This window comes from Leptodactylus fuscus, chromosome 6, assembly GCF_031893055.1.
Source record: "Leptodactylus fuscus isolate aLepFus1 chromosome 6, aLepFus1.hap2, whole genome shotgun sequence".
NCBI classification, from domain to species: Eukaryota; Metazoa; Chordata; class Amphibia; order Anura; family Leptodactylidae; genus Leptodactylus; species Leptodactylus fuscus.
Window position 1 is genome coordinate 23,277,551 of NC_134270.1, and position 26,396 is coordinate 23,303,946.

The 26,396-nt window shown below is 45.3% G+C and overlaps 1 protein-coding gene across 1 annotated transcript; it reads right to left on the reverse strand.

Moving 5' to 3' along the window:
• Positions 1–6,767: 6,767 nt before the first annotated feature.
• On the reverse strand, positions 6,768–26,176 carry LOC142209955 (uncharacterized). The gene is made up of 5 exons (XM_075278990.1): positions 25,529–26,176; positions 21,709–21,834; positions 18,985–19,002; positions 15,860–16,106; positions 6,768–8,206 (listed from the first exon to the last, which is right to left on the reverse strand). The coding sequence occupies exons 1-5, from the start codon at positions 26,174–26,176 to the stop codon at positions 6,768–6,770; spliced, it is 2,478 nt and encodes an 825-aa protein (XP_075135091.1).
• Between the last annotated feature and the right edge of the window lie 220 nt (positions 26,177–26,396).

Genomic DNA, 26,396 nt, shown 5'->3' on the forward strand with positions numbered 1-26,396 from the left:
AAAAAATTGAACCATCTTATCTGAAAAAAAAAACAAAAAAACGGTACTTCAACCAATTTATTCTAAAAGGTACAAACTTTCTTTTGATGTCATATGAAAGAGGAGATTCTCTTCATGTGACACTAATCTTACTCTATAAGTGCTATCTAAATAATTCCCTGAGAGATCACTGGTTGAAAATAGACGGGTTTTGGGGATTATACACACACACGTGGGCAAAATTGTTGGTCGCCCTCATTTAATGAAAGAAAACACCACAATGGTCACAGGAATAACACTAGGTTCACACCTGCGTTCAGGGTCTCCGTTCTGTGGTTTCCGTCTTCTGCATTCAGGAAGACAGAAACCACAGACCGGGTCCGGCCATGAGCAGCGTGAGCGTTTTATGCTCTCCGCCGTGAAACCGTTTTTTTTTTTTTGTTTTGTTTTGTTTTGTTTTTTTGTTTTTTTTTTTAAATCCGGACACAGTACTGCATGTCCGACTCTGTGTCCGGATTAAAAAAAAAAACTGGTTTTGTGGCGGAGAGCATAAAACGCTCACGCTGCTCACAGCCAGACAGCTTTCTCACCCATTCAAATGAATGGGTGAGAGAGTCCTGCTGGTTTCCGTCTCCTGCCTCTATTTTGTGCAGGAAACAGAAACCTGCAGAACGCAGATGTGAACGAGTCCTAACTTGACTCTGACAAAAGTAATAATAATTCTATGAAAATGAACAAATATAAGTCAGACTTTGCTTTTCGCTTCAACAGAATTTTTTCTAAAAATAACTCCTGACACAGCCTGGACAGAAATGACGGTTCCCATCCTACTATTATAAATGTGAAAGTTTGTGTGTTTGGATGTTTGTGAGTTTGGATGTTTGTTCCTCAATCACGCTAAAACGCCTGGACGGATTTGCGTGCAAATTTCCACAAACCTAGCTTTCCCTTAGGATTGAGTCATAGGCTACTTTTTGTCCCACTACACAACATAGCTTCCTAGCAGGACACTCACAAAAGCAGGACTCCTAGCCCCAGGCGAACTACACTGCACTGAGGAGGCCACACGCACACTTCCTGCCTACACGTCAAGCGCACAGAAAGCCTGGCCTGCGGCGCCACAAGTCTATGCCGGCATTCCACAGTCATCCCCGACCCTCAAACTTGCCTTCCCTACCTTGCTTTGCCTGCTCAGCGGTAAGTTCCAGGCACACATGCTCCTGCTCTTTCTCCAGTCTCCTCCGCCCTGGCGTTTCCCCACAGCCCGCCGCCTAGCCCATATGGGCTGGCCCTCCACACCATCCCCAAACAGTAACCAGCTCTCCGCTACACCCGGAGGCCTTACAATACAAGTGTCTGTCCCCCCCCCCCCCCCCCATATGCTGCCCGCTCTTTCTCCTGTCTTCTCCGCCCTAGCGTCTCCCCACAGGCCGCTGGCTAGCCCATACGGGCCGGCCCTCCACACCATCCCCAAAGAGTAACCGGCTCTCCGCTACACCCGGAGGCCTTACAATACAAGTGTCCCCCCCCACCCCCCCTTCCATGCCTTTAAAGTTGCAGGCCACCTCCCACGAGCCGACCTGTTCCGCTGACCACCGGGAGCATACTTCAAGCTTCCGCGTCTGTGCCTACAAGACTACTATCGCGGCTGGGCTATAGACAGCCGCGATAATAGTACCGCACACAGTCTCCCATAAACGCCAATGCACGTGTATTGCCGTCTATGGAGGCTTGCAATCACTCAAAACAAGTTCAACTAAGAATAAAATAAAAGGACACAAACACATCACGCTCCCACGTCTGCACTTTAAATCCTACTATCGCAACTGGGCTATAGACAGCCGCGATAATAGTACCGCACACAATCTCCCATAGCCGGCAATACACGTGCATTGCCGTCTATGGAGCCCAGCAATCAAAGGATGGCAGCCATTAACATTTAACCTGCTGCTGACCTCCGCACACAATCTCCCATAGACGGCAATACACGTATATTGCCGTCTATGGAGCCTTGCAATCACAATATACAATATCTCATTTACTGGCCCACCAACATTTTTTAACTACTCTCACAAGTCTGTGTCCGCCCAATTCTCAAAACACCGCAGACGAAGTCGCGGGTAAAAGCTAGTAACTTAATATTTTGTTGCACAACCTATTGGGGCAATCGCTGCGATCAGACGGTTCCTGTGACTGTCAATGAGACTTCTGCATCTCTCCGCAGGTATTTTGGACTCCTCATGTACAAACTGCTCCAGTTGTCTCGGGTGTGAAGGGGCCTTTTCCAGACGACATGTTTCAGCTCCTTCCAAAGATGCTCAATAGGATTTAGGTCAGGGCTCATAGAAACCACTTCAGAATAGCCCAATGTTTTCCTCTTAGCCATTCTTGGGTGTTTTTGGCTGTGTGGTTTGGGTTATTATCCTGTGACTGAGACCAAGCTTTCTGACACTGGGCAGTATATTTCTCTCTAGAATCCCTTGATTGTCTTGAGATTTCATTGTACCCTGCACAGATTCAAGACACCCTGTGCCAGATACAGCAAAGCAGCCCCAGAACATACCAGAGCCTCCGCCATGTGTCACAGTAGGGACAGTATTCTTTTCATTTTTCCGTCTGTGAACATAGAGCTGATGTGCTTTGCCAAAAAATTAGATTTTTGTCCCATCTGTCCATAGGACATTGTCCCAGAAGCTTTGTGACTTGTCAACATGTAGTTTGGCAAAGTCCAGTCTGGCTTTTTATGATTTGTTTTCAACAATGGTGTCCTCCTTGGTTGTCTCCCATGAAGTCCACATTGGCTCAAACAACGATGGACGGTGCGATCTGACGCTGATGTTCCTTGAGCTTGAAGTTCACCTTTAATCTCTTTAGAAGTATTTCTGGGCTCTTTTGTCACCATTCGTATTATCGGTCTTTGATTTATCAGTTTTCCTTCTGCGGCCACGTCCAGGGAGGTCGGCTACAGCCCCAGGGATCTGACATTTCTGAATAATACGTGTAATTCTAGTCATAGGAACATCAAGCTGCTTGGAGATGTCTTATAACCTTTACCTTTAACATGCTTCTCTATAATCTTCTTCCTAAGCTCCTTAGACAGCTTTCCTTTGCTTCCTCCGGTCCATGTTGAGTATCGTCCCCACTATATCACCAAACAGCCCAGCGAGTATCTGTAGCCCTATATACAGGTCACCGAACAGCCCAGCGAGTATCTGTAGCCCTATATACAGGGCCATTGACTCCAAGATTGTAGACTGCTGTGATGCTATTTAGTGGCCAAACCGAGATGTAACATGTCCCTTTGGTCACATTATTTTCAGGGGTCCCATCATTTCTGTTTCAGGCCTGTTTTCATGAGTTTTAATTAAAAAAAAAACAAAACAAAAAAACGAAAAGTAACACAGTAATATTCAGTGAGAGGCAGGAACATCTCTAAATACACAAGTAGGGAAAGTGTGAAAAATGGCGGATTTCACAGAAAGGAGACAATGTGATAATAGTTATATGAAACCTCAGTATGATGATGGAAGGTTGTCCGAACGTTTAGTTTGCTTTAACACCTAACTGGGAAAAATATTTTTATCTAGTTGTAGACTGGATGTTTTGGGGCACAGGGAGAGTTAATTTATTTCTAATCCACGGAAAGGGAGGGATTTCAATTTTGTTTTTTTTAATTTTTAATATTTTTATAAACTTATATAATTTTAAAGTTTTCAGTTTAAAAGATAAGCTAAAAATACAAGGTAAATACAGTCAAGTAAAAATCCAACGATGACGGAATGAAACTAGACATCAAGATGGGGGAAGATATATATAGGGAAACGATGGGTATCCCAAGGGGACCAGGTTGAGTCAAAGACCACCAATGTGTTATTGAGTCAGCGGTCAGGTATACCAAGTTACGAATATTCTTGGCTGATTTTCTATTTAAGGCTATGTGTGATTTAGCCACTGTGCAAAGGTAAAGGAAGAGTTTGGCGGACGACTTGCCCATCTGTCCTGGTGGTTAGTTGGGTAAATGAACCACGGGATCCAGCTGTGTCATTGGCATAAAGAGTTTATCCATGATAGCCTTGAGGTCAGCTCCAAACCATGGAAGCCTCCAGGAGAAGCGGATTGCATAGGAAAGAGATCCTAAAGGATCTACCCAAGGTGAGGGGGGGATAAGGCAGAGCAGCAGATCACCCTTCAAAGGGTAAGGCACCTAGTGTAGGGATTGGGAAGGAAGGGGGAGACCGGTGCATGGAGGCAAATCACAGCCTGTCAATCTCCACCCTCTCTTGTATGCTTGGGAAGTGGCCCAAAAGGGAATGGCTTGCAGATGGGTGGCCCATTAATAATGATGGCTATGTGGAACTCGCATATGTGGAACTTTAATACCCGTAATATCAGGATTAAGGCATATGGAGGCTGCCAGAGGCTCAATACAGAGCTCACATATTAGAGGAGAGAGGACGGCCTCACCTAGTGTGTTTCTGATGGGGAAGGAACCGTAGGTGGAATGGCTCAGTATTTGATAGGACAATAGGCCATTAATGGAGAACACCAGAGGATCCTTATTGGGTTTAGAGACTAAAGTGATGTGGGAGTGTAGCACTAATGGAGAAATGGGGACACCCTCCAGGAGGGGTTGGTTTTTAGTGTATGGCACTGACAAACATCATAGAGTTGAAGGAAGGGTTAATGGTCAAATGTACCAAGACATTCTTAATAAAAATCTGCTGTCAAATAACAGGATGATGAAGATGAAACAGAGGAACCTTCAAGATGTGAAGACTGCTTGAGTGGAAGAATGGGCCAAAATCGCCCCTGAGCAACGCCGGTCACTAGTGTCTCCATACTTGAGGCATCTTCAAGCTTCATCACCAACAAAGGAAGATTCATTGCCATACAGGTAGCAAGCAGAGGGTTTGTACTCTGTATGTGTGTGATATAAGCGGTGTAGTGATTGTATTAGTGCATGGGCTGTGGTGCACCGCACTTATAGGGAGTCTGTCAGCACAAAATAGCATCTATAGTTAATCTACACAAATTAGTTGACATATGCTTTAGGGGCGTATAATCTTCACTTTGGGCTTCATGACGCTGTCTATTACTCACCCCTAGAGCCCATGTAGGTCGGACCAGCTGAAGATGCTCAACCCTCCATCCTGGCTTGGGGTTTGTATAAACTTCAGAAAGTGAAGTGCGCATGTACCGCGTATTTATGTCACATCAGTCTACACCCATAAGTGCCACTACCTGTACTTCATAACAAGGCGCAGCCGGTGCAGTGCAGGTCACGGCACTTCTGGGTTTAGACTGACGTCACATGCATGGGCATGACATGTTCTATTGATCTATTCTTTAGAGAGTACCACAAGGAGTTATTGTGTGTATATATTGGATGAAGAATCCGCCAGACAACCCCTTTATACAAGCTCCAGAATGAACTAAACAATCAGTGTGCAGTGAGCGCCCTCTAGTGGTGATGCAGGTCTTTGCAGATTGCCACTTCTATCTATGTCACATGCACTGGCCACAAATACAGGGTCATTTGTCCCCCTCCCTGATCCTCTACTATTGTAGATTTATCAAGAACCAGAGGATACAGATCTGGTGATACAGGATTTCTATTATATACGGTTAGGGGCAATCAGCCCTGGATATGTTGCCGTAGTCCTAATTAATCAATATAGGTGTATTGGTGACGTCACAGCAATTGCTCGGAGAACACACAGTCGGACACACAAGTATCGTGATCAGGATGTTCCAAAGTTTATTACATATTACTTAGCTTTTATAGAGGAATAATGGCTGTATGCTAATTTAGGCATAACAAACTACATCATATAGAAATATGAATTATCACTGGTCAAAGTACAAAATGGGCGTTTACAAACTATGAATACGTGTATAAACAATACATGAGTTAACACATGGTTGTCCGTGTCATCCATTGGATACCTCTAGGAGTATGATATACTACAGTCACAGGGTACATGCCCTTACAGGGAGGTCCGCTTCCGGGCCTAGTTTTATGACATGCAGACACAACAAGAACTGTGTACATCTTCTTCTTTTCCCAGCTTCGATATCACTATGCCCTAGACTGGCTGAACTGTAAGGTCAGCACTATGATCACAGCAAGCTACTATTGTACTATTTTTCTCAATATAACCAAGGTTGCAAAGATTAACCCTTCACAATACATACAGTAAATTATATGTACACCTGATATTAGACCACAAGCCCTGCTCCAGTCCCCCCCCCCCCCCATCAGTCCTGGTCCCAGTTTAGTTCTCCCTCTGTTCTCTGCTGAAGACAATGCATCAGTTAAGTGGATGGATATGGCTGGCATTACATATCACAAGAGGATACCATCTGTATTTGGAGTGTAGCACCAGCCTATAATGTACCCTCTGCTGGTGGCTGCCATACGTGAAGAGCCTGTTGCTCCTGGGTGCATTGGTCTCTGCTCGCAGGTGGAGCAGCCTGTTGTGTATGTGTCCCCCCCTAGCACCCGGAGGAAACCTCTGACTACCATGTGCTAGGAAGGACACACACACAACAGGCTGCTCCACCTGATGCCCGATGGTTTCCAGGTCTAGGTGTCTTCATCTAGTGCTGCCTACAGTCAAGGACAGTAGGGTGCGACTTGAGGAATTGTATGAAATGTAATTTCTCCTGATGTCACCAGAAGGCTCCTATGGGTGTTGGGGTTTGGGGTGACCCACATTCTATTGTTTGTCTCACCATCAGATCCATCTAGATATAAGATGTCCATTCTAGATCTTTGGTCATTGCCATTAGCTCCTGATCCTCACCCAGCAGTCCCTATCACACCCTCTGTTCCAGACATAGATGGCGGCGTGGAGGGGCTCGGTGAAGGTGGCAGAGAAGGTGTGTAAGTATCTGATGGGGTCCCTCAGCTCATAGAAGGAGAGCTGCCCGGCCTCGTAATCCAGGTAAATCCCAAACCTCTGAGAAGAAACCTTGTCTTTGATCTCTGTGATGTTCCCGTTATGTAACACTGCATACTCGTAGCTGCCTATCCACCGACACAGACACCAGGACTTCTCATTGTTTCCTACACACCCTTGTTCCTCCTTCCTGGCTACACTTGGATAGCTCATCCCTACTCTCCAGGCTCCCACCTCACTGGTCTCCACCTCCCAGTACCATTGTCCTGTGGTTAACCCTTCACAGCTCAGAACCTGTGATTGAATGAACCTGTCCCCAATGTCTGGACGCTGGAGGTCTCTCTGTGACCAGGCTGCTGTCTTCAGATCCTTGGATATACAGACGTGGTTCTCTGCTGTCTTTATATCTAATAAGATGTTGGCAATTTTTCCTCTCTTTATATTGGTGATAATGTTAGATAGGCCGAAGTGTAAGGTTGCAGTGATCAGACCCATGTCCATGCCCCGCACAGCAGAGAGCCTCCTTTCTACTTCTGAATCTATACAAGCAGTATATTCTAGGTCTTGCAATATGGTCTGTGGGTCAGCAACAGCACACATCTTCTCAATGTGATGGATCTCACGACGTAGCTCCTCCTTCTTGACCCATAGCCTATGGATCAAATAAGAAACTGAGAGTGATACCTGCTCTCTTTGCCTGGAGATCTCACTCATGACTCTGTTCTCTAGGCTGTCCATCTGTCTTCTACTGTCACTAAACATGACGCCGATTCTCTTTGTGATAGTTTCAGACTTGGCTTTTTCTGCTGCTTCATGTTCTTGCAGGTGGTGGACTTTTTGATGAAGCTCATCTGTTTGTGAGGTCAGTTTCTCCAGTATGGATATTATTCTGTGGTTCTCCTCTGTCTGTTCATTCTGAAGACGAGTTCTGATCTCCGCTAAGGTGTGTGCAGCGGGTTTGTGGTCTACATTTGGCCGGTCATCCCAGATCCTTTGGACTGAATGCATGGAGTCGGCTGTAGAAGCTTCATGAGAGGGACAATGTTCTGGCTGGATTTTGACAGACTGAAGACTTGTCTCGACATTCATCATAACAAGTGGATTGTATTTTTGCAGACATTGGTAGACAGTTGTTTTTGCAGTGTGGCTCCAGCCCTTGACTTGTCGGTAAAGTTCCTTCATCTGCTCCTGCGGGGTGCCTTTGTTTTTCACAAGTTCATACTGCTCATTGGTCAGGAGCCCCAAGTGCCTCAGGTCGTCCATCGCTGGCACCACTATGGAGCTGTTCTGCATGAGGCTGCTCAGCTTCTTGTCCACTTCATGTTCTGTCCGGAGAATTATAATGACTAGTTAATAAATTGGATGAGAGAGGGGCTTAGCATTACCCATTACAGAGAGAAGAGGTCACAGCCTAAGCCCTTCCAGGAAACCACTGAAAACATTGTAGTATTGAGGCAAAGGTGGCAAACAGACGTCTCCATCTGTAGGTTATTAGCCGTATACTGCCATATAGTGCTCACATAACAGACCTCCACTATTGTGAAACTAGTAATTTCAGTGTGGTGAAAGTGGAGACAAAGGGTGACCACTGTGTGGTTGGGTACTGTGCCACTGCAGGACCATAGGTAATAATTGGTGGATGCAAATCTGATGATTGGTTGGAGCTATGTGAGCTCAATAAGTCAATATATGGATACTGTATGGCCTAGTGCTGCTCTAGTGGACTATAGGGTAAGCTATGATATTCTAGTGGTCACTGCTTGGCACCAAGTGGGAGCAGCATGTGGGCGCTGATCCTTGGACACGTGGTATAAAATCGCTTTAAAAAAAGACTAGAAATTAAGATAACGCCCCTCCATACAGCGTCGTGATGGCGTCTGACTATTTGGCGCTCCTCACCTCTTTCCGCCATTGTGTGTGATCTTGTCCACCTCACACTGTATAGTCTAGAAGACACAAAATAACAGAAAGTTTTGTGATTTCCTGTGGGTTGAGCAGAAGCTTCTTGGGGTGATGCTCTGGAAGAAACAAACTTCTTCAGGTTGTTGAGACTGAGGATGAAGATTCTGACTACACACAAAGTAGTGACCTAGCAATGCGAAGCATCAGCACCAGTATAGAGGTGTTCATATACACTACTCCACACACATACACATTCTGGACTACACTACACCTATATTACTCTACATACACTATACATACTGTACACTACACCTATACTACTCTATACACACTATACATACTGTACACTACACCTATACTACTCTATACACACTATACATTCTGCATTGTACGCTACACCTATACTACTCTATACATACTGTACACTACACCTATACTACTCTAGACACACTATACATTCTACATTGTACACTACACCTATACTACTCTATACATACTGTACACTACACCTATACTACTCTACACACACTATACATTCTGCATTGTACACTACACCTATACTACTCTATACACACTATACATACTGTACACTACAGCTATACTACTCTACACACACTATACATTCTGCATTGTACACTACACCTATACTACTCTATACATACTGTACACTACACCTATACTACTCTATACATACTGTACACTACACCTATACTACTCTACACACACTATACATACTGTACACTACACCTATACTACTCTACACACACTATACATACTGTACACTACACCTATACTAGTCTACAGACACTACACATACTGTACACTACACTTATACTACTCTACACACACTATACATACTGTACACTACACCTATACTACTCTACACACAGTATACATTCTGCATTGTACACTACACCTATACTACTCTATACATACTGTACACTACACCTATACTACTCTATACATACTGTACACTACACCTATACTACTCTACACACACTACACATACTGTACACTACACCTATACTAGTCTACACACACTATACATACTGTACACTACACCTATACTAGTCTACACACACTATACATACTGTACACTACACCTATTCTACTCTACACACACTATACATACTGTACACTACACCTATACTAGTCTACACACACTATACATACTGTGCACTACACCTATACTAGTCTACACACACTATACATTCTGTACATTACACCTATACGACTCTACACACTATACATACTGTTCACTACACCTATACTAGTCTACACACACTACACATCCTGTATACTACAACTATACTACTCTACATACTACAAATATTGTACACTACACCTATACTACTCTACACATACTGTATACCACTGTGGGACTATTAAAGGATTATCTTATCTTATACACTACTCCACACACTATACACTACACATACTGTAAACTACAGTTATACTACTCTGCACACACCACACATACTGTACACTATATATACACCACGCTACATACACTGAATACTACTCTACACATACAATATACCACTCTACTCACACTGTACACTACACCTATACTACTACACACACAACACAAACTGTACAGCAAACACATACTACTCTACAGTAAACCATACTGATCCACACACGCTACACATACGGTACACTGCACATATACTGCTCTACACAGTACACATAATGTATACCACACCCATATACTACTCTACATATACTAGAGATATTCTACACTACACATATACTATTCTACACACACTGTATACCATACACATATACTACAATATACACTGTACAACACATTACAAACGTTACATCTATACTACTTTACACATACTGCACACCACATATATACTACTCTACACACAAGATACAAACTATACATTACATCTATACTGCTCTATACACATTACATATCCTGTACACTGCACATATACAACGCTACACACACTGTACACTACATATATACTATAGACTGTACATATACTGCTCTACATACACTAAACATATTGTAAACCACACACACTACATATACTATACACTGCTCATATACACACTACAGACACTCTACACCACACATATCCTACTCTTCACTTACTACATTGTACAACACACACATACTACTCTGTACACACTACTCACACTATATATACTGTTCACCGCACATATACTCTACACTCGCTGTACACCACATACAGTATATACTATTCTTTGCACACTGATGGGTCCATTATATGGTGTTTTGGGCTACTGAGGGGCATTGTACTGTGTGGGGGACACTAAGGAAACGTTATGCCATACTGCACCCACATACTGCCTCTCAAGACATACAGACTTTCGCTACACAGACAGATGCAGATACTTCATACCTGCTGATAGTTTCCTGACATCCAGGGCTCACAACAGCTGGAGATAGAAAGTGATCGCTCGGAGTTTCCTGAGCAGGTAGGAGAGGGCGGTGTGAGGACTTATAGTGCTATGTGCAGGGTGTGACTTATAACTGTAGGCACTAGACAAGAGCAGAGTTCTCCAGGAGAGTCACTGACCTTATGGCTTATAAGGCTTCATGCATTACGACTGGTGATATCAACTGCAGCCTCCACATGGATGGGGTATCTAGATTGCCAGCTCTTCGGTCAGCTATTGTGTACTTATGACTTAGCACCACACACTGGTCTATGTTGGGATCACACATTGTTTCCTTCTGTGTCCGCGTGGAGATACTGTGCTCTACACTGGTTCAGGGTCATCTCTAGTATCTCACACTGGTGGTCACTACAGTCATTCCAGGGTTATGAGCCCCTCCTATGCCCAGGCTCTTCCTTAATTTGTGGCCCCCATAGGACAAACCTGCAAACACTCCCAAAACACCTGGAGACTTCAGGAGAACAAGGGGACATGAGGGATGAGTTTCTTGGGTACAGGTACCTTAGTGGTCCAGCTAAAAGGGGTTTAGAGGGATACACACAAAATCCAAAGAGCTACACTGCGATCTGATCTCGGTCGTTGGGATGCTAAGGGTCTCGCCTGGTTGGGGCGCATTAATCTCCTGAAAATGAACATTCTCCCTCGTTTGTTGTATCTTTTTCAGACGGTCCCCTGTATTCTCCCGGCGTCTTTTTTCAATACGGTCAGACAAGCTTTTTGTAAATTTATTTGGTCGTCTAAACCCCCTCGCATTGCGCGGAGTACCTTGTCTTGGTCCAAGCGGAGAGGCGGCTTAGCAGTACCTGACTGCTCTAAATATTTCCTCGCGGCGGTCGCCACGCGTATTCTTGATGGGCACCATGCTTCCCGCTCTAAGCTCTGGGTCGCCTTGGAGGAGTCTCTGAGCCCTATACCTCTCACGGCACTTCCTTGGCTCCACAAGAAATTCTGGACTGACTGTAAACCCTATTTGCTTCCCTTTGTTGCACGTCAAACTATGGGTGTATGTCGAATCTATGGTGACATGCAGAGGCTTTTCCGAAATGATGGCCCTCTGACTCCGATCTCGGGCAACCCAGACTTTCCAGCGGCGTTTGATTCCCTTTTTCTAGGTCATCCCCCTGTCCGCCCTCTCCTACGACTTAAACATGTTACATCTGCCTCTGCTCTCCTCCCTTGCTCGGAATTGTTAGTCTCAGCGCCCAGGCCGGACTCGGTGGCCGCGCATTGGCACGACTCCCAACTATCGCAGTTTTACTTGTCCCTGAGGCGCTCACACGACGTTCATAGATCACTTCTGCCCTTGGAACATCTCTGTCTCTCCACTTCCCCGCCGGGGCACACGGTTTCTCTTCTGTATAATTTTCTGTTAGAGGATCCTGAAGATGGCCTGCCGCCTTATGTGGGGGGTGGGAGAGGGAGCTGGTGGCGACTTTTCCGCCGGGTGTGTGGTCATCGGCCTTCGATATGTGCCATAAATCTCCTGTAAGGCTCAGGAAACTAATTACAAAGATTCTCTCTAGATGTTACAGGGTCCCCACTCTGCTCCACAACATCTACCCCTCTACATCTGATAGGTGTTGGAGGTGTCTCTCCGACCGTGGCACGATGGCCTTTCTGGGATGGAGTGAGAGGGGTTATTTCTCAGGTCACAGGAGTCGTTCTGGAAGATGATCCGGCCCCTCTACTTCTCTCCCTTTTCTCTTGCAAGTTCAGGAAACCCATTCGCAAACTTTTGGGGTTTATATTAGTAGCGGCACGTTCAGTTATCCCGAGGTTGTGGAAGTCCCAATCCCCCCCACACACTCCTCTCCTGGCTTAAGGAGTTCCTTCACCTCCGTACAATGGAGGACATGCTGGCAATGCTTCGCCCTGATGATAGGCTTCACCATCAGACCTGGCTTCTGTGGAACTTGTTCTATTGCTCCCCGGATTTCCGCGCCCTTTTCCCCTCTGTGCCCCTGTGATACCTGTTTGTTTTCTTATGATTCTAGTTGTATTTCTTTCTCCGGCATTCACACGGTTTCTATTTGTATTTTCATATTGAAGATCACAGTTTCTGTTTCTGTTTTCATATTGCGGTTCTTGCTGTTGCTCATTTTAACTCTGCTGCGTCAGAGTCTGCCATCCCTTGTTTTCTCCTCCCTTCCCCTCTTTTTCTTCCCCAGCCCTTTTTCCTTCTTTCTTTCCCATTGTTCCCTCGATTTTTCCTTGCCTTTCCCTTTCACCCCTTCTTCTCCTTTTGTAAAACTCTTTGAAAACCCTTAATAAACTTTAATGTTAAAAAAAAAAAAAAAAAAAAAAAACTCCAAAGAGCCCTGTGTCACATGAGAAGAGCCTGGTGGTATAAATGATATGTAAGTGGGAGCCCTGGGGCAGATTTTGCACAAGAGCTTCACATCTTTACCTCCACGTCCTCTCATGTTACCACATAAAATTCTTCACATTATTTTCTTTCTTCCTCCTTGTGAGGGTGGAATAAGGAAGGGTCAGGGGAGCGGTCCATGGTAATGAAGGTGTCTCCACTGTTTGGGCTCAGAATTGTTGTGCACAGTGTCCACAGAGACCCTTCTTGGATGTAATAACTTGTAGATTCCCCTATATCACCTTCACCAAATGTTTCCTGTAACTCTAAATAAGGTTTGTACAATGTTGAGGAAGAATTTCAGATTTTCCCGGCAACCATATTTCAGGTCGTCAGTGTTTTTGAGGTGCCTTATATGCAGCTTCCTCTTCGGATTCAGCCACAGTATCCCAAAATGTGACTGTGTGTAGTGTAATGTTACTTACAATAACTTACTGACAGCTATATTGTGAAGTTATGTGCTCTCCACTGCAGCACTGACCTTCACTCTGTTCCTCAGGAGGTCCTACTCACAATGAAGCTCTGTGTGTAGTTTTATAGAGGGGATCTCTCCCAAGGCAAGGGCTACATGGCAATGCTGTCCGCGACTCTTGTAAAATGGAATGGAACCACATTGTGACCCCAAGGGTGCCATGGCTGCAACTTCTACTCACGAAAAGATGGAGCAGTTCTGGATTTTTGGTGACTAGAAGCAGGGTCGGACTGGGGTGTCTAGGGCCCACCAGTGGAATTGTTTCTAGGGGCCCATCGCCAGGACCCTGCAGATCAGCGGTACCGAGACACGAAGGCTAAATGTAATAACATGTCCGGAGCCATGCTGCTCACGCACTATACCATGGGCACCACTGCACTACCTAAACCTACTGCTACACCTTGTATGGCAAGTGAACAGTGCGGCTCCTAGAAATGTTACCATTACCTGTAGCCACGCTGTCCTGGAAGAGCTGATCTGCAGAGGTCCTGGCTGTTGTATCATCACAGATGTAATATTGATGGCCTATCCTAAGGAAACATGGAAAGAGTGTGAGGGAGGAATATCTCAAACTTAGCCCGGTTGCACACTCGTTCGGGAGATTCAACTGTCCGTTGGACAAGAGTAGTAACGAAGGTAAGTTTATTGGTAAAAGAACGCATTTCGGGGTGATAGTATCTGACAAAAACAGGCATAGACCCGGGAGGGCTGATACAAATGCAGATGCCTTATCTAGAATGCATTGTTTTTCTTCTAAAGGTGCTGAGCTCTACGGCTTTGGGCAGAGGGGACAATGTGTAGGCAGGCAGAGGGAAAGTGGTGGAGGGAAAATATCTCCCGTTTACATGGCTCCTCTCCTTCCTGCTGCTGACGGTGGAACCTGAGCTGTAAACACGGACTGTGAGTGAAGACAAGCTGCCAACCTGGTGAGCCTGTAGGACTGCTTTTGTCACAGAGGCTGCTTTGTGCTGTTGGTGTCCTCTGTCACTTGGCTGAATGAAGCCGTATTGTTTGAGTTGTCTTTTTGCTGCTGAAAGCTATTTTGTGTTTGGCCTTTGTAAACTCCACCCAATAAAAGCACCAGTGTGAACTCGCAGAAAGCCCTCCACGCTTCTTACTTGCCTGGTGACCAGCCCCCACGGTTCTGAAGTTACAGCTCCCTGTCCACTATGGGCCCCTGAGGTTCGCCACTACTATAGATACTCCACCACCAGAGTATCATTCCTTCACCTGGCGCTCATGAACCCCCCCTTCCCCCCTCCTTCACAACCAGCACCTGGGACACATGCCCCCCCCCCAGCAATAGCTCTGCTTAATCTCCAATAGATTAATCACCAGAGCAGAGATCAAAGAAGGCAACCCCGATGCGTTCTCCATGACAAGAAAAAGGCTCTGATAGCGGAGCTGCACTATCATCTGTATATAGCCATGCAGCACTGGCTGTACTACCTACGGACCCCTCTATTTATTTTAAATCTGATTTTTATTAAGAGAAAAAGGAGGTTTTACAATATATACAGAAGGGGAAAAAAAAGGAACCAATACCACACTGGGGGAGCGTAGAAACAGCGCCCCTCTCTTCAAATCAAAGTCATGAACAAAACATATATGAAATACGCAGTTACATGTTAACACAGGTGTAGAAGAGAAAGTGGGTGAAGTTAAAGACAGGGGAGGGGAGATGGGAGCAAGTAAAAGAGGGGGGAGAACACAGAAAAACAAAAATTCACAACTAGAACAAGAACAATATACCTGGGTAAATTTCGGAGCTGCGTAAATCAGAGGGAAAATGTGTCAACTCACCGCCCGCGGAGGAAAATGCAGCCGGAGGAGAGAGTTCATCTTCCGAACTGCGCAGGTCCTGGAGGCAGGGAAGGACCGGCAGGCAAGATGGCAGAGCGTCGCACAGAAGAAGGCCGCAGCTGTCCAAGGGGCCGGTGACTGGGTAAGTGCAGAGGATAACGCCCCAAAATTGTCCACCGGGGTCCAGGGAAGACCACTGGGCGTCTTCAGTAGGTGGTCGGTCAAAAATAGCACAGATGCCGAGGAGCTTTGGGATACGTCGCGAGGAGCTCTAGAGAGCACGTCCTATCTTCTCGCCGGCAAACCACGTCCCCCCTATGGACCACTCTATGATCTATGGATTTGGCTTGTGGTGGGTGGTCCCAGCCCCAGATGTTCACAAATCTGTTCCTGGCCAAAGACTTTATTCTCCTTATCAGCCAGGACCCCATAGGGTCAGCCATCATCAACACCACCATAGGAATCTTGTGAAAACAGATGTGATCCTGGATGTGACCAATAACCAAAAACTCAAACAACAGAAGCCTGCATCACTGAAATGACACACAAGAGGGCGCTATGACTCACTACACAGTCATTATAAAAAAAAACAAAAAAACAACTTGATAGTCTTCAGTAGTTGATACCTTTTTAATGGCTAACTAATAATGATGACAGATTACAACGTTTCAGAACTCTCGGCTCCTTTCTCAAGTAAATTTAAAAACCATTTCTGAAGGAGCAGATTTATGTACAAAAGGACACATAGGGATAGAATTCTAGGAGGAAGGGGGGGAAAGAGGGTTATTAGTAATTGGTGGAAACAATATAAGCAATTCCAGGTTCTTATCAGTTCTCAGGGTCTCAGGTCAGTGATTTCTGTAAGATGCCATAAAACCAAGTGACAGATTTAACCCCTTCTCCAGTGTTTGAAGCAGGGTCATAAGTTTATACTCATAAATCCGTCGCTCTTTCTTTGATTTAAAATTCCCTCTTTAAACCAAAATTTTCATGTGATCGGTGATATTATGATCCTCATTGCAGAAATGTTTTGATACGGGAAGGTCCATTCTTCGTTCTCTAATTGTATGGTGATGTGAATTCATCCGCATTCTAAGCAGCTGTCCGGTCTCTCCAACATACAGATTTTCAGTGGGACATTTGGTGCACATTATTAAATACACTACATTAGGTGTGTTACAGGTGAACGTACCTGGGATTTTATATTCCCTGTTAGAGTTTGGTAGCTCTATCCTGTCAGTGGTCAGTATGTGAGGGCAGGTTTTGCATCTTTTCTGTCCACATGGAAATGTTCCTTTGTTAGTTAGAGGTGACAGTGAGCTGCTAATCACCATATTCCTGAGGTTTGGTGGCTGTCTGTAGCACAGGAGAGGGGGGTCTGTAAATATGGATTTTAGACGGTTGTCTTTTTGCAGTAGTGGGTGTAGTTTGCGTGTGATTCCTCTCAGCGTCTCCAGGTGTGGGTTATATGTGACGACCAGGGGCACCCGGTTGTTTTCCTGTTTGGTATTGTATTTTAATAAATCTGATCTTGGTATTCTGGTGTCCCTGGTGATTTGGTTATCAATTGTTTTTGGATGGTAACCCTGCTTCAAGAATGTGTTTCTGAGGCTTCCAAGGTGTTTGTCTCTATCTGCAGGGTTTGAGCATATGCGATGGTATCTGATGGCCTGGCTGTAGACAATGGAGTTCTTTATGTGTTTTGGATGAAAGCTATCCCATCTTAGGTAGGTTGGGTGGTTACTTGGTTTCCGATACAGTGATGTCTCCATTTTGTTGTCCTGTATCTTGATGACTGCGTCCAGGAAGTTTATTTCGGAGAAGGAGTAATTGAGCGTCAGGTTGGTTTGTGGGATGGAACTGGTTGAATTGTTCATGGAAGATTTTCAGCTGTTGTTCAGACCCAGTCCAAAGGATTAGGATATCGTCAATGAAGTGATAGTAGGCCAGAGGCCTGGTGGTGCAGGTGGAGAGGAAGTCACTCTCAAGCTTGGCCATGAAGAGATTAGCGTACTGTGGCGCCATTTTACTCCCCATTGCGGTGCCAGTTTGCTGTAGATAGATACAGTCACCAAAGGAGAGGTAATTGTGGGTGAGGATGAATTTTGTCAGTTTCACCACCGATTTAGCGTTCATACCTCGCTTTTCCATGAAAAACTGTCAGGCGTTTACACCGTCCTGGTGTGGGATGTTGGAGTACAAGGATTCTACATCCATGGTGGCCAGGATGGTTCCATCTGGAAGGGTTTTTAAATTTACTCGAGAAAGGAGCCGAGAGTTCCGAAACGTTGTAATCTGTCATCATTATTAGTTAGCCATTAAAAAGATATCAACTACTGAAGACTATCAAGTTTTTTGTTTTTTATATTTCCTACCCACTGGCTAACACGGCACGAAAACAAACATTTTGCTTATGCACAGTCATTACTAATATTTACCCCTAGATGCCGCTCTTATACAACAGAAAAATCATCACACACGACACTACTAGATATGTCCAACAGGTGGCATCCAATATACAGTATTACACATTATATTATATTACTACATATGTCTAGCAGGCGGCATCCTGTATATCACACATTGCATTACTATATATGTCCACCAGGTGGCATCCAATATACAGTATTACACATTATATTACTACATATGTCAAGCAGGCAGCATCCTGTATATCACACATTGCATTACTATATATGTCCAGCAGGTGGTGCTCGTATATATTACACATTATATATTAATAAAGGTATCAACTACTGAAGACTTCTCTCAAAAATTTTTGTATTACATTACATTACATTACTACATATATCCAGTAGGTGGTGCACCTACATATCATACAATTACTACCACACTGTGCCCAGGGGACCCTAAAAGACGAGACCCACTTACTGCCACACTGCACCAAATACTCAGCTGTGAGGGCCGTCTACTTCCAAAGTCTCTCGGCCCACATCCCGGATTTCACCTCTGTAGATGAGAAGAGGAAACTCTACATCCTAATGGGAGAAGAAGAGACCACTGTGGAGATCGCTGCCCAATATGTATCCACCTGCCACCAACTAAGGGGAAGATGAGGCCCCAAAGACTATTATACCCCAAATCACCCACCCATTCATACTCACCACGTGTCCATTGACCACCTGCCATCAAACAAGGAGAACGACAAGATCCCAAGGACTATTGTCCCCCAAACCACCCACCCTCCCACCCACTCTACGTACTATATATACATACTGTATATTATTATTAGAGATGAGCGAGTACTATTCGAAACGGTAGTTTCGAATAGCACGGTCCCATAGGAATGAATGGACGCAGGCGACACGCAGTCAGGGCCGGCGTCCTGCCGCTTAACCCCCTGTGCGCCGGCCGCTCCCATTCATTCCTATGGGAGCGTGCTATTCGAAACTACCGTTTCGAATAGTACTCGCTCATCTCTAATTATAATATATTATATATAACATATTATATAAATAAATATATATGTATATATTACCAGGAATGTTTTTTTCCCCATCCCTATTGATAATTATATATATATATATATATATATATATATATATATATATATATATATATATATATATATATATATATGTTAATGTCCCTCTTAGGTAGTTACGACCATACTCCAGGATCATCCCTATAGAAACTCCACTCTAGCTTGTCCTGTAGTGAGAAGACTATATTGGAGTTCCTAGGGGCACTTTCTGTAGTTGGAGTTGGTTCTAGTATGTCACTGCAGCGCTGGAGTCCAGGGTTCAAATCCTGCCAAGGACAACATCTGCAAGGAGTTTGTATGTTCTCCCTATGTTTGTGTGGGTTTCCTTCCACACTCCAAAGACATACTGATAGGGGTAAAAAAAAAAAAAATGTCTAGTATGGAGTTGCTCCAGGTTGGTCCTCCCTCCAGCAACTTCATTCTAGACTATTCAATAGTGAGGTGACTAGATTGGAGTTGCTGGAGGGAGGACCTAGCTGGAGCAACTCCATTATGGACGCAACCGGGTCCATATACTTTTTACTAGGTGGGTCCCAGAATACAGTTCCTGGTTAGCAGGACTCCTTCTCTCTTCCTTGGCACAGTGTTTGGTCAGTAGACAGACTGTTCTTCCCTGACTCAGGGCTGTTTGCACAGAATTGGGCTGTAATCCTCTCCCTCAGGGGCTGACAGGAACACAATAGTGCACAGGTCTCACAGTGCCAACACTCACTGCTAGAACTCAGGCCCTGACGGTTCTCTTCAAGACTCAAGTCTCCAAACCCCACACAGTGGCCCATGATTGGCCAGGGTTGTACCAAGCCTTGAATAGGTAAAGGGTAACCAACAGTGGGTGATAAACCATTACGGAAAACACATATAATATATACAATATTAAACCAGAGGCACCAAACACAAATACACAAGTATACAGAAATGGGTAATGGTAGTGATGTCAGCTATGTTCAGTACAGACTGCGCTGGGCAACCAGGGTAATAATTAGTGAGGATAATGGGGCACAAGGGCAATGGAAGGCCCCAAGATAGAGGCAAAACAAAATTGTTGTCAACCGAGAACATAAACGCAGATCAGCGCTCTTCAAGGAACAGTCTACTACCACCACAAATCCGACCGCCATCATGGCTCCTGCTCCCACCAAGCTAAGGGAGCGTTCACACTACCGTCAGTGTCCGACAGGTAGTGTCCGCTCCTAGTGTCCGCTCAAAATCTGGCACGGACATTAGGAGCGGACACTAGCTGTGCCCGTGACACCTGTCATTTATTTAAATGGGCATTGGGTGCGTTCTTTTGCACTCCGTGCCCTTCCTTCACTGTCCGCATGTAAAGATGTCCGACTTCTCAAGCGGACAGAAAAACCCTACATGTCAGGTTTTTCTGTCCGCTTGAAAAGTCGGACATCTTTACAAGCGGACAATGAAGGAAGGGCACGGAGTGCAAAAGAACACACCCGATGCCCATTTAAATAAATGACAGGTGTCACGGACACAGCTAGTGTCCGCTCCTAATGTCCGTGCCAGATTTTGAGCGGACACTAGGAGCGGACACTACCTTTCGGACACAGACGGTAGTGTGAACGCCCCCTAAGAGAAATATCTGTGCAGAAATATCTGCGTCACCAGGATCTTAGAGGGTAATGCCTGAGCACTGCAAGTTCTCTGGTCTGGGAATGGTGATGTCATCATTGAGGATCCAGGCATGATGTATAGACAATTCCTGTGATGTCATCAAGGATACGGGCATGATGTATAGACACTTAATGTGATGTCATCATTGAGGATTTGGGCGTGATGTATAGATACTTCCTGTGATGTCGTCATCAAGTATTTAGGCATAGTTATACTAACGAGTTCATTAACGAATTCTGTTTTGCTATGTACAACCCCTGGCACAAATGATGGAATCACCAGTCCCTGAGGATGTTCCTTCAGTTGTTTAATTTTGTAGAAAAAAAAGCAGATCACAGCCATGGAAACAAAACTAAAGGCATTTCATATGGCAACTTTCTGGCTTTAAGAAACACTCAAACAAATCCAGAAAAATAATTGTGGCAGCCAGTAACAGTTAGATTTTTAGAACAAGCACAGGGAATAAATGATGGAATCGCTCAATTCTGAGGAAAAAATGATGGAATCATGAAACAACAAACAAACACAATAACACTCCAACACATCACTAATACTTTGTTGCACCACCTCTGGCTTTTCTAATTGCTTGCAGTCTCTGAGGCATTGACTTCATGAGTGATAAACAATACTCTTCAAAGATGGGATTTACATACAGAAAAGCTAAAATAGAGCCATCACTAACAACTACACAGAAAAAGGAAGGTTACAATGGGCTAACGAAAGGCAATCGTGGACTGTGGATGAAAGTCATATTCAGTGATGAATCTCGAATCTGCATTGGGCAAGGTGATGATGCTGGAACTTTTGTTTGGTGCCCTCCAATGAGATTTATGCAGACGACTGTCTGAAGAAAACATGCAAATTTAGACAGTCATTGATAATATGGGGCTGCATGTCAGGGAAAGGCACTGGGGAGATGGCTGCCATTAAATCTTCAATAAATGTCCAGGTTTACATAGAAATTTTGGACACTTTTCTTATTCCATCCATCAAAAGGATGTTTGGGGATGATGAGATCATTTTTCAAAATGATAATGCATCTTGCCATAGAGCAAAAACTGAAAACATTCCTTGAAGAAAGACACATAAGGTCAATGCCATGGCCTGCAAACAGTCCGGATCTCAATCCAAAAAAATCGGAAAATCTGTGGTGGAAGTTGAAGAAAATGGTCCATGACAAGGCTCCAACCTGCAAAGCTGATCTGGCAACCGCAATGAGAGAAGGCTGGAGACAGATTGATGATGAGGCCTGTTTATTACTCATGAAGTCAATGCCTCAGAGACTGCAAGCAGTTATAAAAGCCAGAGGTGGTGCAGCAAAGTCCTAGTGATGTGTTGAAGTGTTATTTTGTTTGTTTTTCATGATTCCATAATTTTTTCCTCAGAATTGAGCGATTCCATAATTCATTCCCTGTGCTTGTTCTAAAAATCTAACTGTTACTGGCTACCACAATTATTTTTCTGGATTTCTTTTAGTGTTTCTAAAAGCTAGAAAGTTGCCATATGAAATGCCTTTAGTTTTTTCCATGGCTGTGATCTGCTTTCTTTCCTACAAAATTAAAAACCTGAAGGGACATCCTCAGGGACTGGTGATTCCATCCTTTGTGCCAGGGGTTGAAAATGGGAGTGTCTTCTGCTCTGAGGTTCCTAGATGTGTGCGTTTAGCTGTTGCTAGCTTACCCCAGCTTTAGCCAGTGGTTTGGGCCTCCGTTCTGGGGTTAGCTGTATTTGGGGGTACTGGTCTGTGGGAGAGCACTATCAGCTCTTCAGGTTAGATCGCGGTAGTTTGGGCCACATCCAGTCGTCCTACGTCACTGAACCCCCATTCACTTTGATACTGTGGTGCAAAATCTCGCCCGCTATCCAGCTACATGCAGATAGTATTTCATTCTCAAATTCCTAAACATGGGCCGCACATATTTCTTACTGTAGTAGTTCCTCCTGTCAGTAGTCTGCTGTTTCTAGGGCCCGCTTAGCTCTGTGAACCAGGGATATTTGTGACCTCAGGCAGCAAATGGACTGCAAGATGAATGGGGATTGGGCCCCGCAGTAACATGGAGAAGAAGGGGCCATGGAGGCAGGCTCGGACTGGCCCACCGGTGTACCGGGGAATCCCCCGGTGGGCCCCCGAGCCCTGACTTAAAGTTTTGATTTTTACCAATGCAGATGCATTGGTCGGGACCCGATCGGGATGGCCAGGGGCCCCAACCGGGCACCTGGCCAATGCATCTGCCTCCACACACAGGGGCCCCCATTAGCTGATGCTGAAGAAGTACACATCGGAGGACAACGTGTCTTTCTTCAGCATCAGCTAACGGCCTCTCCCTTCACTTACCTGCAGCTGCTGTCCTGTGAGGTCTCCCCTGCTGCACACACGCATGCACTTCCTCTCTCCCCCTCCCCCTCCTCCTCACACTGAGTCCTGTTACATCGCAGCGTGTGGGGAGGACAGGGAGCCGACTGCTGCTGGAATAGGTGAGTAAACTCTTTGTAAAATCTGTATGTTTAATATGTATATATGTACATTTGTGTAAAGTATGTGTCCTGTATACTGTGTGAGTACTGTATGTTTGTATACAGGTATGTGTGAGTATATACAGTATGCTATAATAATGTGTATGTATATATGTGTGTGTGTGTATATATAGTATTCATACAAGTATATATATGACTTATATGGTATATGAATGTATATAAATGTATATGTGCTATAGTATTGTATGTGTATATTGTATTGTATATGTGTGAGTATATATGGTATATGTATAAGGCCTGGTTCACATCTGCGTTCGGTGATTTGTTTGGGGAGTCTGCATAGGAACCCCCTCCCCCCCCGAACGGATTATCAAACGCATTAGCAAGCGGTGTGCAGTGAAAGTACGCGGACCCCATAGACTATAATGGGGTCCGTGTGCTTTCCACGCGGTGTCCGCATGAGTCATGTGGACAGGAAAGTAGATTGTAAAGTACTTTTCTGTCCGCATGTTCTATGCAGACACCGCACGGAAAGCATATGGACCCCATTATAGTCTATGTGTGCTTTCACTGCACATCGCTTGCTAATGCGTTCGGTAGTCTGTTTGGAAGGGTCCCCATGCAGACTCTCCGAATGGATTACTGAACGCAGTGAGTGCAATCCCATCCACACATTGCAGAAAAACACACACGGCGGACACACTGCAATTTCCAAAACTGTTGCGGTTTTGGAAATTGCAGCATGTCACTTATATCTACAGAAACACCTGCAGTTTCACTATAGGTATAAGGCTAAGTTCACACGGGGTTTTTTGGTCCGGAACCTGAGGCGGAGGCCACCTCAGGTTCCGGACCAAAAATCGGGTAGCCGCGACTGAATGCCGGTGCACTGCACCGGTATCCAGTCACGCACTCTGCTCCAGATTAGGCCCAATAAATGGGCCTAGATGGGAGGAGGGAGTGTCTTCAGGCTGAATCGCGAGGCGAAACGACCTGAAGAATGAGCACCTTGCTTCTTTTTCTGGGAGCTGGAGCAAACCGGCTCCCGGAAAAAAAAGAACTGACCGGCTCCCATTGATTTCAATGGGAGCCATCTTTTTGGTCAGGATTTTGAGGCAGATACGGCCTCAAAATCCTGACCAAAAATCCCTGCGTGAACTTACCCTAAAGGAAACAAAGTCCTCAGAGGAAACCTCTGCGGAGTTTCTGCAATAAGCGCTGCAGGAAAAACTGATGTGTTGCTGCCGGGGTTTTTCCCGCAGCGCTTTTTGCTTTGTCTTGCTACATGGGGCTTTAGGCTGACGCTAGGTTCACACTAGCGTTTGGCAGTCCGTTCTCAGCTTTCCGTCTTCTGCATGTAGAAGACAGAAAGCTGTCAGACCGGGTGCGGCGGTGTGCGTTTTATGCTCTCCGCCGCAAAACCGTTTAACCGCTAAGGACAGATGAGTATTCTTTTTTTATTTGTTTTTTATTTTACACCTCCCTCCCACCACATGAGTTGCTCCAATTCCTGGACAACCACTTTAAAGGATGTATCCATCTTTCTAATATTGATGGTCTGTCCTTAGGATAGGCCATCAATATTACATCTGCGATGATACAACAGCCAGGACCTCTGCAGATCAGCTTTTCCAGGACACTTCAGCTATGGGTAATGGTAACATTTCTAGGAGCCATGCTGTTCACTTGCCATACAGGCTGTAGCAGTAGGTATATGTAGTGCACATGGTATAGTGCGTGAGTAGCATGGCTCCCAACATGTTATTACCTTTAACTGCCCTGTCTCGGTACCGCTGATCTGCAGGGTCCTGGCGGTGGGCCCCTAGAAACAATTCCACTGGTGGGCCCTAGACATCCCAGTCCGACCCTGCATGGAGGGGAATACTTGTTGGCTTGACTATGCGCCTCCACCCAATGTGTCTATGTTATATAATCTCTCCATTTTATTGTATGGACACATTGGCTGGTTGAGATGCTGTACGCTCCCTTTCTGTATTGTACTGTGCACCACTCATGCAGGTGAGGGAGGCTAACATGGCTCACGGGCCAACTAGGGGATTCACCTGTACCCCTCGGAGCCAGTCCAAGCTTGACCCTATTGGAGAAAACCCTTCTTTGTTATAGAACGTCTCCAATGCTGACCAGTGCAAAAACTCAGGTGTCCATGGCTGAGACATGCCTGGTATTTCACCAAAAGTGGTGGAAAGGAGGGTTAGGTCCCAGAGGTCTACCCTGTCTCCTGTTCCTGATACCACCGCCATCTTGTCTCCTGTGCCTTTTACCATCGCCATCCTGTCTCCTGTGCCTTTTACCACCGCCATCCTGTCTCCTGTGCCTTTTACCACCGCCATCCTGTCTCCTGTGCCTGATACCACCACCAAACTGTCTCCTGTGTCTGATACCACTGCCATCGTGTCTCCTGTGCCTGTTACCACCACCATCCTGTCTCCTGTGCCTTTTACCATCGCCATCCTGTCTCCTGTGCCTTTTACCACCGCCATCCTGTCTCCTGTGCCTTTTACCACCACCATCCTGTCTCCTGTGCCTGATACCACCACCAACCTGTCTCCTGTGTCTGTTACCACTGCCATCCTGTCTCCTGTGCCTGATACCAACGACATCTTGTCTCCTGTGTCTGTTACAAACACCATCCTGTCTCCTGTGCCTGATACCACCGCCATCCTGTCTCCTGTGCATGTTACCACCGCCATCCTGTCTCCTGTGCATGTTACCACTGCCATCCTGTGCCTGATACCACCACCATCCTGCCTCCTGTGCATGTTACCACCGCCATCCTGTCTCCTGTGCATGTTACCACCACCATCCTGTCTCCTGTGCCTTTTACCACCGCCATTCTGTTTCCTGTGCCTTTTACCACCGCCATCCTGTCTCCTGTGCCTTTTACCACCACCATCCTGTCTCCTGTGCCTT

What these genes read in the sequence shown, in the direction of transcription:
- LOC142209955 (XM_075278990.1), bottom strand. Translation starts at nt 26,176, where the DNA reads ATGGCGGTGGTAACATGCACAGGAGACAGGATGGCGGTGGTATCAGGC. An exon ending in ACTGGCTCCGAGGGGTACAG is followed by an intron (nt 21,835 to 25,528) that starts GTGAATCCCCTA and finishes TGTTTTCTTCAG; the next exon opens with ACAGTCGTCTGCATAAATCT. An exon ending in TGCATTTTCCTCCGCGGGCG is followed by an intron (nt 8,207 to 15,859) that starts GTGAGTTGACAC and finishes TTCTCCGGACAG; the next exon opens with AACATGAAGTGGACAAGAAG.